At 35.0% G+C, this 15,401-nt stretch overlaps 1 protein-coding gene across 21 annotated transcripts in view; it reads right to left on the reverse strand.

The window, feature by feature from the left end:
* KHDRBS3 (KH RNA binding domain containing, signal transduction associated 3) overlaps positions 1–15,401 on the reverse strand; it is a 196,766-nt gene that overhangs the window by 123,577 nt on the left and 57,788 nt on the right. For 18 of the 21 annotated variants that reach the window (XR_013528082.1, XR_013528080.1, XR_013528079.1 and 15 more), the window contains one exon: positions 12,134–12,252. Coding sequence is in view for 15 of the 21 variants with exons in the window: in XM_078353122.1 (XP_078209248.1) it covers positions 12,134–12,252 (119 nt within the window). In the remaining 6 variants the exon portion in view is untranslated. Of the gene's footprint in view, positions 1–12,133; positions 12,253–13,471; positions 13,534–15,401 lie in introns of all 21 variants that reach the window. The other 3 variants (XM_054246617.2, XM_078353125.1, XM_078353119.1) reach the window with 1 other exon arrangement.

Genomic DNA, 15,401 nt, shown 5'->3' on the forward strand with positions numbered 1-15,401 from the left:
TTTAATTAACAGTGTCTTTTGAAGTAATATTTGCCCACTGGAGGACATGTTTAATTAAAAGTAGTTCATACAATCCATAAATCTGCAACCAGGCACATATAAACAGCTGCATGCCCCAGTACACTGAAAGCAAATTAGTTAATAAATGGTGTTTTGCTTTCACACCACCATAAAGTCAAAAAATCCTAAGTTAAATCATTGTATGTTGAGAACTATTTGTATGTTGAACTGTATCCAAACATTTTTTGAAAAATTCTTTATATCCTCCTTTTCACATTTGACCTTAGATCCACCTCTAGAGAAATAAATTTACATTGTTTATCTAATACTAATATCCTTGTCAGACTTGCATTGTGTGATACCCCTTTCACTTCAGAATACTGTCTCAAAGTGCACATAACTGGACTTAGATGAATCATGTAAGGGTACTACATTAATCCACGTGCTAACTATTAATAAAGTTTAATTTCTTAAGAGCATAGGCTCTCGAGTCAGACTTCTAGGATCAAGTGCCTTCTACTTAGTAACTTTTATTGAGTTACTCAACTTCTTCTTTAATTTTTTTCATCTGTCATCAGGAAATAATAATGTCTATCTCAAGTTATAAAGATTAAACGAGTTAACAGTAAAGTGCTTAGAATAATGCCTAGCACATAGAAAACCATTCCATGTGTGTATACAGACATAAACAGAAGTTCTAATATATTTTCCCAGCACCCAAATGTATTAGAAAGCATGCATCCCTCTTTGCAGAACACCAAGCAAGCACTTGTTTTCTATACTTTACTGGGGAGAACAAAACTGTCAAGGAATATCTTTCATTTATAATCTACACTTACCTATTTCCTGCCCAAGGACAAAAATACAAAGGGAGAACAAACAAGGTTTCTCTCCCTTTATTCTCTTGAAATAAAAGAACAGATCAATTCTTTTATTAGCTCAATGAGACATTTTAAGTTCAATAACTTGACCACTAACACAATGATTACTTAAATAAATACCCGTTCTTGGTATTCAGGATTCTGATCTCATTTGACTTGTATCAGTGTAGTAAATGCCACACTCTAAACAATAGTAAACCTAACAATAGACTTGGGACCACGGCATTCACATGAAATAGAGCAGCCTCCTCAGAAACAAAACACTTGTTTCTTAGCATAGTCGCTGAATCAAGCTTTGCATAATTGCCAAGATTCTGATAATCACCCCTGAAAACAGCAATCATTTTGTACATGGGCATTTTAATCTCCTAAGAGTAAGTTATTCCGAACTTGTATTTAGGTGTTCATTTATTTCAATATCACAAATATTTCAGGTTCTCTTCTAGATATATAAAATTCCATGCTCAATTAAAGCACTGAAGGCATTCCAGAATATATTCCTTACAATTTAAACGAATGTTATAATGCACTATTCCTTGTAATTTAGTAATTCTAGCCCAATAGTTATTCTACCTTTCTCCCTGATCTCTGTTAATGTCCTGAATTTATTCTTAAAGACGAAATTTAATTCCATCCATAATTATTTCTCTAGAAATAACTCTCCATCACTCCTTTAAACTCTATGCTGAGCCTCTATGTCTGTTATATTAATTCAGTCTTTATCCAACATTATTTAGTAAAATTTATGATTTCCCCTATTAGATTATAAATTACTTGAAAATAAGTAGGACCGACATTTAATTAACCATTTTTCCTATACAATGGTTTCTCAATAAATACTTGTGGAATTAAAGCTTATTTTTCTCCAAATCAAATGGCACTATTCAATAAAGTTTTTATTGATTTTTTTTGTTGCAGAGATTACTACAATATATTAAAGCTATAGATAAATACTATTATTTAAGTATATTAATTTTCCAGCCACAGATCACTAGGTATTAGTAGTAGTGGTTGAGATTCTTTGATGTTGTTTTATTGACTCTAATTTTAACCTAATATCTATTTCTAAATGGTAAACAGCACAACTTATTTAGATGTAATTCTAAAGATCAATGAAGTGTACAAGTAGCTTTTCTATCCAAGTAGGATAGAATATGAGTAAAATAAACACAGACATACACATACAAAGGAACATACAAGTAATATACAATCTGAAATAAGCTATCTTACACTCTTGCTATCTGTATTTGCTCAAGGTTAGATATTCTGAGAGGAGGTATGTGCAGACAAGCTATGCAGCCAATAAATACGAAATCATTAATGCAGAAAATCCCAGACTACAAGTGGAGAGAATGAAATAGAAGATTTAAAATTAAAGGCAAGAAACTGATACAGAAAAGGGGCTATTGCAATAGACAGGGTAAGAGGTGACAGTGCTCTAAATTAAGTAATGAACATGAAATGTAAAGAGAAATAGACGGTAATTAATTTAGAAAGTAAATGAATGGTATCTGAAGGATGGAGGCAAGCAGGTCAATGAGGGAGAACTGTGCAGACAACAATTATTTGTGATATCTGGCACGGGCACTCAAATACACTGAGCTGTTTGTCATTTACTGAAGTAAAGAACCTGAAGGAAAAAGTCAAGGCTGGCCAAGAAGAGGAGGTTTGAAGTTCAGATAAGAACATAGCAAATCTCTAAAATGTCTGTGGGATATCCAAGTGGAAGTGTTCAGTGACCATTTGGTCTGACAGAACAGAGATAGGTGACACACTCAGTGACACAAACCACAGGTCGGGCTGGCTCATAAGGCTGACTTCTTTCTCTATAACCACGATTCTCAGTCTTCCTTTGTATTAGGTGTCCATTTTTCATGTAATTACATATTATTTCTTTTAACGAAAATTTATAGTTCAGTCTATGGCATGAATTTTTGCCCCCTAAAAGACTGCATCCTAGAAAAGAGGGATAGGTCCTGTTCATATTTCCTATCTACAATACCAGTATAGTCATGCAATTTTCAGTTGGTCCAATTTGGTGATCCTTATGGGGCTCAGAGTCAAAATAATCAGTATAGTAATATCCAAAATATATAAGCCCAGCAGTATATTGCTAAAGCACTAAAAATATTTTTACTTTTTGGCTCAGCAATAGACATAGAGATGTATCCTCTATGATGTACCCTCAAAGTAAGCAGAGATGTATTCAAAGAGTTAAATATAACAAAATTCAACACATACTTTAATTTCTAAATTTAGTGCTTTGTTACCAAAGTGCATGTAACAACTGTTTCTAGTCTTCTAAATGTAATACAAATTTTAGGGGGCCTATATATAAGTTATAATCAAATTTTTAATTATTCATTGACTCAGGAAAATAACACCAATGATAATAATATGCCGCCAAACAATATCTCTAGATTCTTTCAGGAACCCCTTGATACATGCCTGGCTGTTTTTGGATTCACTTAACAAATTTAAGTTCAAGTGTTGCTTTCTGCCTCAATAATCAAGCACTGTAAGGAGGGCAAAAGTTAAGATTTAAATTCCCTCCACAATATGTCTGCAATGCTGAGATATTTGTAAATATTAACCTAAATAACTTTCCAATTCTCACACACAGCGGCTGTGTCATAAGACCCGAGTCCAGAGCCTCTGAGAACAGGACAAACGTAGCAACTCCTCCTGTTTCTACTAGTCGGTTCTCCCTTAACAGTTCCCACTGTAAGATGTGGGTTGACAACATAAGAAAGTGGAAGGGAACTGTACATCATAAAACAATGGCCACTATGGGCCAATCAGTTTCTCTAAATTTATACAATCCATAGTGACCTTCTACTTCATCAAAGGCCCAAAGTTTAATGAATACTAGGAGTGACTGATAGTAAATAAATGTATCCTTAAGTGATCATTTTTACTATCAGGCTGCTTTGATGTCAACAAGATTCAAAACCCTAACTAGCCAGCTGCTATGGTTTGAAAGTTTCCCCTCCAATTCCCATTGAAAATCGCCATTGTGGGGGTATTAGGAGTGGGGCCTTTTGGGAAGTGGTGAAGTCATGACGGCTCTGCCCCCATGAATGGATTAATGCCTTTTAAAAGGGCGAGAGGTAATTAGCTGAGGCTTTTTTTGCTCTTCCACCTTCTACAATGTAAGAATGCAGCAAGAGGGCCCAAACCACACACCTAAGATCAAGCAGTGGCTTGATCTTAGATTTCCCAGCCTCCAGAAAAGTAAGAAACAAATTTCTATTCTTTTTTTTTTTTTTTTTTTTTTTTTTTTGAGACAGAGTTTCGCCCTTGTTACCCAGGCTGGAGTGCAATGGCGCCATCTCGGCTCACCGCAACCTCTGCCTCCTGGGTTCAGGCAATTCTCCTGCCTCAGCCTCCCGAGTAGCTGGGATTACAGGCGTGCGCCACCATGCCCAGCTAATTTTTCGTATTTTTAGTAGAGACGGGGTTTCACCGTGTTGACCAGGATGATCTCGATCTCTTGACCTCGTGATCCACCCGCCTTGGCCTCCCAAAGTGCTGGGATTACAGATGTAATTTCTATTCTTTATAAATGACCCAGTCTCAGCATTTTGCTATAGCAGCACAAATGTCTAAGACAACCAAATTAGTTTTGGCACTTCAGATACAAAAAACTAGCATATGTGTATATTATCACTTTATTTCTAGAGGTAAATCACCAAATGAACATCAAATATCATCATTTTCACATAAATTCTCTGAAAAACTGTTGTCTCTGAAAATCAATCAGGAGCAACAAAAACGGCAACATTTAACATATCTCTATGACTGTAAAATATTTACTATACCAGGAAATCTGTAAATCCATGATGACTTTCATGGAATAGGTTTCTACAAAGTAGTAATTTCAGGGGTTTTAAATTGTCTATGACACACTACAAGGAAAAAATGCAAGTCACTTCAAAAAAGAAAGTTTCCCGGAAACTCCAGAACGGACATGTTTTATCTCTCAAAGATCCTTAACCTAACCATTTATGTAAAGAGAACAAATACGTCACATTCCCAACATTCAGATTATAGAAAAACTTTTAAATAAGAAACTTTCCGGGCCGGGCGCGGTGGCTCAAGCCTGTAATCCCAGCACTTTGGGAGGCCGAGGCGGGTGGATCATGAGGTCAAGAGATCGAGACCATCCTGGTCAACATGGTGAAACCCCGTCTCTACTAAAAATACAAAAAATTAGCTGGGCATGGTGGCACGTGCCTGTAATCCCAGCTACTGAGGAGGCTGAGGCAGGAGAATTGCCTGATCCCAGGAGGCAGAGGTTGCGGTGAGCCGAGATGGCGCCATTGCACTCCAGCCTGGGTAACAAGAGCGAAACTCCATCTCAAAAAAAAAAAAAAAAAGAAACTTTCCTGGTTATGACAAAGCTACTGCAAATAGTATGTACACAGATTACTTAACATAGCACACTAAACCCCCAGAACGTGTTCATGTCATTATTTTTGTACTGTGATTGAGTATCTCCTGAGTAAAAACCTCAGGAACATTTATCCCAAAAATTAAAAAAAAAATTATCTTAATAAACGTTACACTAAGTTACTAAAACATTCACATACAGAAACATGTAAAGTAGAAAAACATCATAAAAACCTACTCTTCATAAAACAGTTGTTATTAAGATTCTAGTTCACATTTTCATATAATTCTCCAACTTGGATCCTATATTTTCTGTATCTTGACTTCTCTTTTTTCACTTAATAATACAGCATAGGCACTTACAACAGATAATTATGCATAGAGATATATTTAATGTCATATTATAACTCACTTTTTCAAGTGGTCCATAATCATTCTTTCACCCCAGCATGACTATGTATGTGCATTCTCTCTCCTAAAAGTGTCCCATCATTAAGCACCTGGAAAGCTTCATCCTTTAAAACAGTTCGAATGTCATTCTCTACTTTAACTGTGCAGGACCTTCGGCCAAAGCCACCCACACTCTGCTCCCTTACCAGTTCATTTATGTCTTCTATAAAAATCTGTCTAATCAAATAAAATAGCTTGTAATTTCGGAAATGCCTTCTGTGAATTTGTTCCTCTGTCACCACCCTTCAATTTCATCATCTCACTTCTGACCCCGGCCAGCCAGCCTCTTTAGAGACAACTCCTTAGAGCAGCCTTCTCTGAGGCTATTACAAGGATCCTTTTCTCTGTCCTTTCAGGGCACTATGTATAATTAGTATCAACTTATTCATCTACCTTCACCAAAAAATTGGCAGTTTTTTGAAACCGAAGACCATGACTTAATCACTTAAATTTTCCCAAAACAACGTCTGGCTCAGAGAAGACCCTCAATAAATGCTAGGTATAGACAGAGATGGGTGCACTGACAGACGAACCAGTGAACAGAAAAATAAATGTAAACCCTAAACTATAATGCATCTGTAGGTCCTCAAAGACAGAGCACCTTGTTCCAACATTGATTTGTCATTTAAATTGACCATGTTCCAAGCAGGTGCTGCTCAGCACCAGACGTTGAGGTTTATCTGCAAAAAACCCATGGAGAACAATTTCCATAGCTTCTTAAAAACTTTTTTAGGAAATCATAAAATACCATTTAGAAGTTCATCCTTTACCAGCTTAGATACATAACTCAAGAGAGTGAATATACATTAAGCTCTGAACACGAGAGGATTCATATGCCCAATGCTATGCCATTGAAAAGGGTTGAAAATGGTTCATTAAGAGAAATTATTCAATTAATGGAAATCACTTTATTAGATGGAGTTTCACAAACAGTAGTCTTCTCTTGCCCCAGAAGCTGGAAGTGTACCATCACCATTAATTCCACACTACGCTGTTCCCCACTCACAGCTATTCCAGAGGGGTAAGTCCTGTTAGTTTCCTCCAGTTCATTCCATTAACTGACATCAGCATGAAAGCTTCTTCTTAGGACTGATTGCAGTGCTGTATTAGCTTTATACAGGGCTGGCTTGAAACTTGCATGCTCCATTTTGCTAAGCAGAAATAGCCTTAGCAGAATATAGCAGAAAATAGCCTATTTTGAAAGCAGATTTCTAAATAGTCTACTTCAGATATTGTAAGTATTTGAAATGGGCTCTAATCTCAAACACAGAAATTATAATTTTTCTTCCCTTACCTCAAAGCTGACAATGAAAAACAATATTTGAGATTTTATTTCATATACTTTATTGATGTTATGAGTCAATAATGACATGAACACATTCTGAGAAATGCATTGTCAGGTGATCTCCTCATTGTGCGAACATCAAAGAGTACACTTACAAAAACCTAGATGGCAGATACTACTGTATACCTAGGCTACATGGTATAGCGTATTGTTCCTAGGCTACAAACCTGTATCTCATGCTACTGCACTAAGTACTATAAGCAATCATCACACAATGGTAAATATTTGTATATCTAAATATGGAAAAGATGCAGCAAAAATACATTATTATAATCTTATGGGACCACCATCATATATGCAGTCCATCATTGACTGAAATGCCACTACACAGTGGATGACTGCATTTTATTTTTTTCCATTTACAAACTTAGAGACAACCAAGTATTAATTTCAAGTTAATCATTATCAACTAGTCTATGAACTACTTAAAGACAGCATCTATAACCTGGTCATCCTCCCATCTATTGCATATTAAGTATACAGAGCATATTGAGCATAAAGAATCAATATACAAAGGTTTCTACCAGTCTATGAAATGTTCATAATGTAATTTTCTGTTTATAAGACACATATATTCCTCTGAGTTCTGCAGGTATGGATGAGTAAATTTCTAACAGGCTGCCCATCTATAAATATCAATTGTAAACTCCTAAACTCAGAGCAAAATGTAAAAGTTAACTATCCAAAGCCTTGAAGAATGGTTGAAAACAGGCAGATTCTGAAAGAAGTTATGACTTCAGAAAAGGAAATACCCTGAAGCAAATTTACTAATAAAATCTCAAATATTGTTTGGCCTTAGTGGCAGAGATTGAGAACACCACAGTGTTGAAATGTGAGGGAGGAATCCTAGAAAAGACAGAGTTGCAGATCACCAAATATTATGTATGAAATCTTCCAAAATCTCTGGCTTGCCCCTGAATTGCATGCCAAAAATTAAAGACAAAACCAAACTAAGGTAAGAAATGAACTGAGACTTGAACTCCTACCCAATAGACACAGTTTATACCCTGAATCCAACCAAGTTAGTTAGCTACTAAAACAAAAATATCAACATTCTTCTGAAGAATGTAACAGAATCCAAGATTTCCAGAATGTACATTCACAATAGAGAGCATACAATCCAAAATTACTTAAAATGCAAAGGACTGAAGCAATATGACTCTTCATCAATATAAGACTCCCAATGCAGAATAAATCTCAGATGGCCAAGACTTAGAAGACTTAGAAATTAGAAGACAGAGATGTTCAAGGACCTATTTAAGTGCACTGAGTAACACAGAGGAAAATAACACTTGCAATGAATTAAAAAATAGAACATCCCAACAAAGAAAAAAATATTTTTATATACATACATGTATATATGATTCAAATGTAAATTCTGAAACAGATAATTATGATTCTTGATATAAAAAATTTACCTGGTGGGGTTAATAGCAAAATGAAGACAGATAGAAATCAATGAGTTTAAGATACAGCAGTAAAAGTTATAAAATCTGAAGGACAGAAAAAAAAGAAAACAGAGCCACAGAAAACTTTGTAAGAGAGACAAAAGGCTGAACATACATGTAACTGAAATCTAAAAAGAATGAGGAGAAAGGCTCAGAAAAATAATTGAAGTAGTAACTAAAATATTATAAAATGTACAAATCCTTTTAAAAACAAATTTTCACAAAAGGTATCTAGAAAATCTGTCTAGTGTCATATCAAAGATATTGAATTGATCATCAAAGTCCAGGCCCAGATTGCTTCATTGGTGAATTCTATCAAATATTTAGGAATAAATAACACCAATCTGATATATGTTGTCTGACAAAAAGAAAAAAAAATACTTCCCCAGTCATCTTATGAAACCAGGATAACACTGACACTAAAATATGACAAAAATATTAATTTTTTAAAATATACAGGTCAGGCTGGGCGTGGTGGCTCATGCCTGTAATTCCAGCACTTTGGGAGGCAGAGGTGGGCAAAACACATGAGGCCAGCCTGGCCAACAGGGCGAAACCTCATCTCTACTAAAAATACAAATATGAGCCAGGCATGGTGATGCATGTCTGTAATCCCAGCTACTTAGAAGGCTGAGGTATGAGAATCACTTGAACCCAGGACATAGAGGTTGCAGTGAGTCAAGATTGCACGAAAGCACTCCAATCTGGGCAACAGAGTGGGATTCTGTCTCAAATTAAAAAAAAAAAAAAAAAAGGTACAGGTCAGTATCACTCATTACACTCATTAACATAAGATGTGACTGAATCCAGCAATATATAAACCAGATAATATGTCACTATCAAGTAGGGAATACAAAGAAGGATTTAGTTTTAAAAATCAATCATTAAAATCTACCATATAAACAGTATAGAGAAACACTTTATATTTATTTCAATAGATGTAGAAAGAGCATTCAAAAAGATTTACTAGCAATTCAGGATCAGAACTTCCTGTAAAACTAAAGTAGAAGGTAACTTCCTCTGCCTAGCAAATAACAAACTACCCCCAAAAAATCTATAACTAATATAGTTCTTAATGCTAAAATAACTGCATGCTTTGCTCCTTGACTAGACACAGGAATAACTCCTATTCTCCTCACTTGTCTTCAGCATTATACTGGAGATATTAGCCAAAATATTGACAGTAAAATAATAAGACGGATGGATAGAAGCTAGAAAGGGAGAAGTAAACTGTTTCAGCAAACGATACAATTATATGCATGACAAATCCTAAGAAATCGACAAAACAACTTACTAGAATAGGTGAATTTAAATTTAGCAAGTTAGCAGAAGAAGAGGTTAATATTCAAAATTTTAGGAAAAATATTAGAAAATACAAATTTTAAAATATTAAATTTATGATAGTGTTAAAAACCACAAAATATTTAGGAATAATTTTAACAAAAGATGTACAAAACTCCTATCTTGAAAAGTATAAAATACTGTTGATAGAAATTAAATGAAGACTCAATATTGTTAAGATGTCAAATCTCCCACAAATTGCTCAACAGATGCAATGCAACTGCAATTCTAATCGCAGCAGATGGTGTTGTAGTAATTAACAAAGAAATTCTTTAATTTATATGTAATTGTAAAGGATCTAAAATATCTAAGCAGTCCTGAAAAAGGAGAAAAAAGGCAGAGGAACTACATTACCTAAATTCATGTTTCATTATGTAAAAACCTACAGTAATCGAGACAGTGTGGTACTGGCATAAGGATCCATAAATAGAATAAAAGTAGTGACCTGAAAGCTTAGAAATATACCCCCACCTACATGCTCACCTGATTTTCTCATCAAAGGCACCAAAACAATCAGTGGAAGGAAACATCTTTCAAAAAATAGTGCAAGAAAAACCAGATAACCATATGGGAAAAAAGATAAACTTGTACCTCTACCTCATACCATATATAAAAATTCGCTTGAGATGTATCATAGACCTAAAAGTAAAAGCTAAAGTAACACTCTGGGAGAAAATACAGAAGAATATCTTATAACTTACGAAGAACTCTAACATTTCCTTGAGATTGGCAAAGATTTCTTAGTTCATAGAAGGCAATGACCATAAAAGAAAAACCCGATGTCATCAAAATTAAACATTTCTAGGAAAAATAACAGACTGATCCAAATATTTGCAAACCATGTATCTAACAAAATATGCATAGTCAGGATATATAAAGCTCTCACAACTTAATGATAAAAAGACATGCAGCCCATTTAGAAACAGGAAAAGACACAACAATAGAAGATACATGAAGAGCCAATAAGGATATAAAAAACTGCACAAAATCATTAATCATAAGGAAAATGCAACTTCATACCACAGGAAGATACCAATATACCATGAAAATGGCTAAAATAAAGAAGGCTGACAGCACTAAATACTGATGAGGGTATGGAGCAACTGCAACACACACACATTATTTGTGGAAATGTTAAAAGGTAAAAGCGCACTTTGGAAAAAAGTATGGCAATTTCTTATAATACTAAATACACAACAATTTTCAATACTAGGTCTTTAATAAAGAGAAACACACATATCTGGTTATGAAACAACTTGTACAAATAGCAAAGACATGGAATCAACCCAAATAACTATCGATGACAGACTGGATAAAGAATATGTGGTACATATACACTATGGAATATTATGCAGCCATAAACAGGAATGAGATCATGTCCTTTGCAGGGACATGGATGGAGCTGGAAGCTATTATCTTCAGCAAACTAACACAGGAACAGAAAAGCAAACACCACATGTTCTCGCTTGTAAGTGGGAGCTGAAGAATGAGAACACATGGACACTGGGAGGGAACTACATACACTGGGGCTTGTGGTGGGGGCGGGGGAGGGAGAACATCAGGATAAATAGCTAATGCATGTGGGGCTTAATACCTAGGTAAATGGGCAAACCACCATGGCACATGTTTACCTGTGTAACAAACCTGCATATCCTGCACGTGTAACCCGGAACTTAAAACAAAATTTTTAAAAAAGAAAAGAAACAACTCGTACAAAACTGCTCACAGAAATTTAATTTATAATAACCAAAAAATTTAAAGTGGCCAGATACATGAATAAACAACAATGGTATAATCAGGTAACAAATTATTATTCATCAATAAAAAGAAATGAACTACTAATATTTACAAGAGTATGCAAGAATCATGTATATGAACGTTCAGAAGAAAGGAAAAATGGTAAAATATATACAGTGATATTTTTGAACATTTATGTGCCAAGCATTTAGCACAGATTATCTCATTTAATTTTATACCATTCAACCTCATACTACAAATGAGGAAAGTGAGGTGAAAAGAAGTTGAATAGGTTTCCCAAAGTCACATTGCTAGTCTGACTCAAAAGGATATATTTTCAGGAATCTGTAACTCATACTAAAGTTAAAGGGGAAATACAGAATGACTAAATTTACTGAGTCTTTAATTAACTTTAGAAGTGCGTGTGGGGGATGCTAAGAGAAAACATCTCTAGAAAATATCAAACAGAATATAAATTAAACATCCGCTCCCCTTCGATTCAGGTTAAAATACCTGCAGTGTAGACCTCACTGTCTTACCTTAGGGAACTGTTTCACAGGAATTAACACTTTCTGTCCCAGCTTCATGTTCTTATTAATCACCACATCAATGTACTTTTCTTCATCCTTGCCTTCTCCTTTTTGAAACTTTTCTATTTCTGTGGAGGCAAAAAGATAACCATGAAGTGTATGACTCAGAAATACAGGGGCTGGGTGTTCTGATCGGCTCTATTGTGGCAATGAAATCAACTACTACTGAAGTATGGACTATTGTGGCAACTGTTTTCAAGTACATTTCTTGTTTTATCAATGATTCTGTACATTCCCTGTTTTATCAATGATTCTGCATAAATGGAAAAAATGCAGGTATCATGGCTCTATAGGGTCAAACCTCAACTGCTCATACTAACAAAGGAGAACAACAGACCAGATAACAAAAACGAGTTACTTCAGGTCTTCTGGTTTCCTAGATAAAGGCTAAAATGAAGAAGAAAAGCTGTAAACGCATTCGCAGTTCAGTGTTACAAAGCACTGAAACCTCCCTATTTATCAATCTTGCCTGGTGTTTCAAGGCTTATAAAAACAAAAGCTGATTCTATGGTGGCATTAAACCCTAGACAACCTTCCAGCAGCCCACCTCCCAGTCAAATCTTCCCTCCTTGCATATGATATGTAACAACTATATGCTATGCGAATGTCTTTACTAAGGCTCTTCGCTCTACTTGTTTTGATGATTTCATCTTCATCTCCTTTCGAGACTTAACCACATTAAATCTCTTTTCCTGTGCAAGAGTTTCTTTCCTCAATGGGGTGGCAAGAATGGAAGAATCAATCACTCTCACCCTGATATTCCCAAAGCATTTTAAGTGCAACTCTACTACCACCCTTAGATAGAAAAAAAAAAAAAAAGTGCTATGTCTCCCATGAGAACATAAATTTCTCTTAGGTAAAATCTATTCACTAATAAACATCTTTAACTAAGCAAGTTCCAGATCCTAGAAAAGTTTAGCATAAAGTTTCATTTGCTTTATGGCCTATAGGATTTGGATGTACAGGAGATATAAAATAAGGTGCCTGGGTGACTGCTGAATGAATGAGTACATGAACTGTTACTTCCAAAGACCAACCAACAGACACCTAGGTTCAGAGAAGGGTAAATAGCAGCCTGGCGAAGGTAGCAAAAACAGCATCAGCTGGACAAAGGAATACACATATTTATCGATTTTGCTTGTCGAGCTAGGAACATTTAAGAATTTAATATGTGCCATCCCTGGAGAAGATACCTCACATTCATGACCTAATTCAATCCTCAAAACAGATGACAAAGAGGAGGTTCGAAGAGGTGACTTCACAATAAGTGGCAAAGGTAAGATTTACCCTCAGGTTTGTTTGACTCCAAAGACAAGTTGCCGGTGCAGTCTTTCCCATCATTTTTTATGCTATATCAGAAAAAAAGGTAAGAAAGATTTTTACCGCCTCTTGGGATAAATGAAGGACTTATTTAAAGCTGGAGGCTTCAGGCCTGGGGCTTCTGTCACTACTGAAGCAGCCAATGGGCTTCAAAATACCACTGAGGGGCTTTCACTCCATCATACCATGTGGCCTCCCATTTCTAACTAGATCATTGTCTATTAAACAAATATTCTGAATGAGCAATGAAGAATTATTACAATTTAAAGGACATTGAGTGGGGACATAAAAATTCTAAGATTCTCGTCTCGGATCTGCTAATAATTGTATTTGCAATTAGAAAAAAGTACATCAGTTAGGAAGCAGGTTCTTCACATTTAAAATGAGAAAAGGGTAAAATAGCCAACGATGTGGTTCTAAAGCCTTAGGATCTTGTGTGACTTACAAATGCTGACAAAGCCGCTCACTCCTTGATAAAGTTTAGTCACTAACAGCAAGTAAGGTGCATTCCTGAGTTCTGTGAGTCATTACAGCAAATTATCAAACCCAAGGAAGGATCCTTGAACCTCCGAATTTGTAGTCAGGTAGAAATCTGGGTAGCCTGGGCATGATATTGAGGGTAGCATCTTAAGTGGGGGCAGTCTTGTGAGATTAAGCCCTTGATCTGTGGGAGGAGGGGAGGCCTGATGCTAACTCCTGAGTTAGCTTCAGAATTGAATTATTGAATACACAGCTGGCATCAGAGAATTGGTTAGTGTCTGAAAGCACTATACAATAGGAATTAACAGTGATGAGGTGGGGGAGATGGAAGGAAGCAGGGTAGAAACTGAAGATAAGAAAGGATGGCAAATTATATCTTCAGCTTCCAATCAAAGCTTCCAAGAAGACATAAACGCTAAGTCACCAAATAAATGAACTCGTCATTTTGTCTGCTTTCTTGTACTACACTATGTTTTGATCCTGGAAAATTAATTTCAAGTGGAGTCTGTACTGGAAAAACATACAAAAATAGAAAAGCACTTTCAATTTTTATTGATTTTTTTCCTATAAAAATAATACATGCACATGGTAAAAATTTTAAAAAATATAACAGGATATAAAATTTTGTTAAGGCTTCTGTACCTCAACTCTAGAAATAATTATAATCAACTATTTGTATATGCGCTTTCAGAAATTTTCCATGAATAGAAGAGACACACGGTTTAAAAACCGTAGTACCAACGGTATGAATAAGCTACACGGGTTCTGTTTTCTTAAGAGCCGTAACTCTCACATCAGCTGCTCCAAGTATAACAATTCATGACTTCAGCTTTCATTATTAGAAGAAAATAAATCCTGTCTTTCATTATCTATTTATGCAATAATTGGAAATATCTTTGGCATAGTTAGAAAAGTCAACAAAATCAGGTACATTGAAACATCCTAAAAATTTTTTGTTTGTATGTGTATGTGTGTCAAAATAGATTCAACTGTCTTCTTTCTTTTCAAATAACAAAGAAGTTTAGGAATTGTTAAAAACTCACACCAGATGCACAATATTTTATCCCATAAATTCAGAATTCCACTGTTCTTAACATTTTGAAATAATAAATAAAATCTGTTATATTTAACATTTAGAAATAACAAATTTAATAACATATTTAATGTTATTAACATATTTAATGTTATTAATAACATATTTAACATTTTGAAATAACAAAATTATATAGGTACACTTTTAAAAATCAGGAATTATTTTATCATATATTACACTTTAAGATCATCTATGATTTTAAAAAGGAAAATGAAGGAAAATCTATATAAAATACCTAATTTTCTCTCTACATATACACAGCATCCTACAAATCTTAAGTCACTGGAATGTACTATTGCTATCTTAAACTTTGGATGATGTTGG

The sequence above is a fragment of the Callithrix jacchus genome, chromosome 16, assembly GCF_049354715.1.
Source record: "Callithrix jacchus isolate 240 chromosome 16, calJac240_pri, whole genome shotgun sequence".
Classification (NCBI taxonomy): Eukaryota; Metazoa; Chordata; class Mammalia; order Primates; family Cebidae; genus Callithrix; species Callithrix jacchus.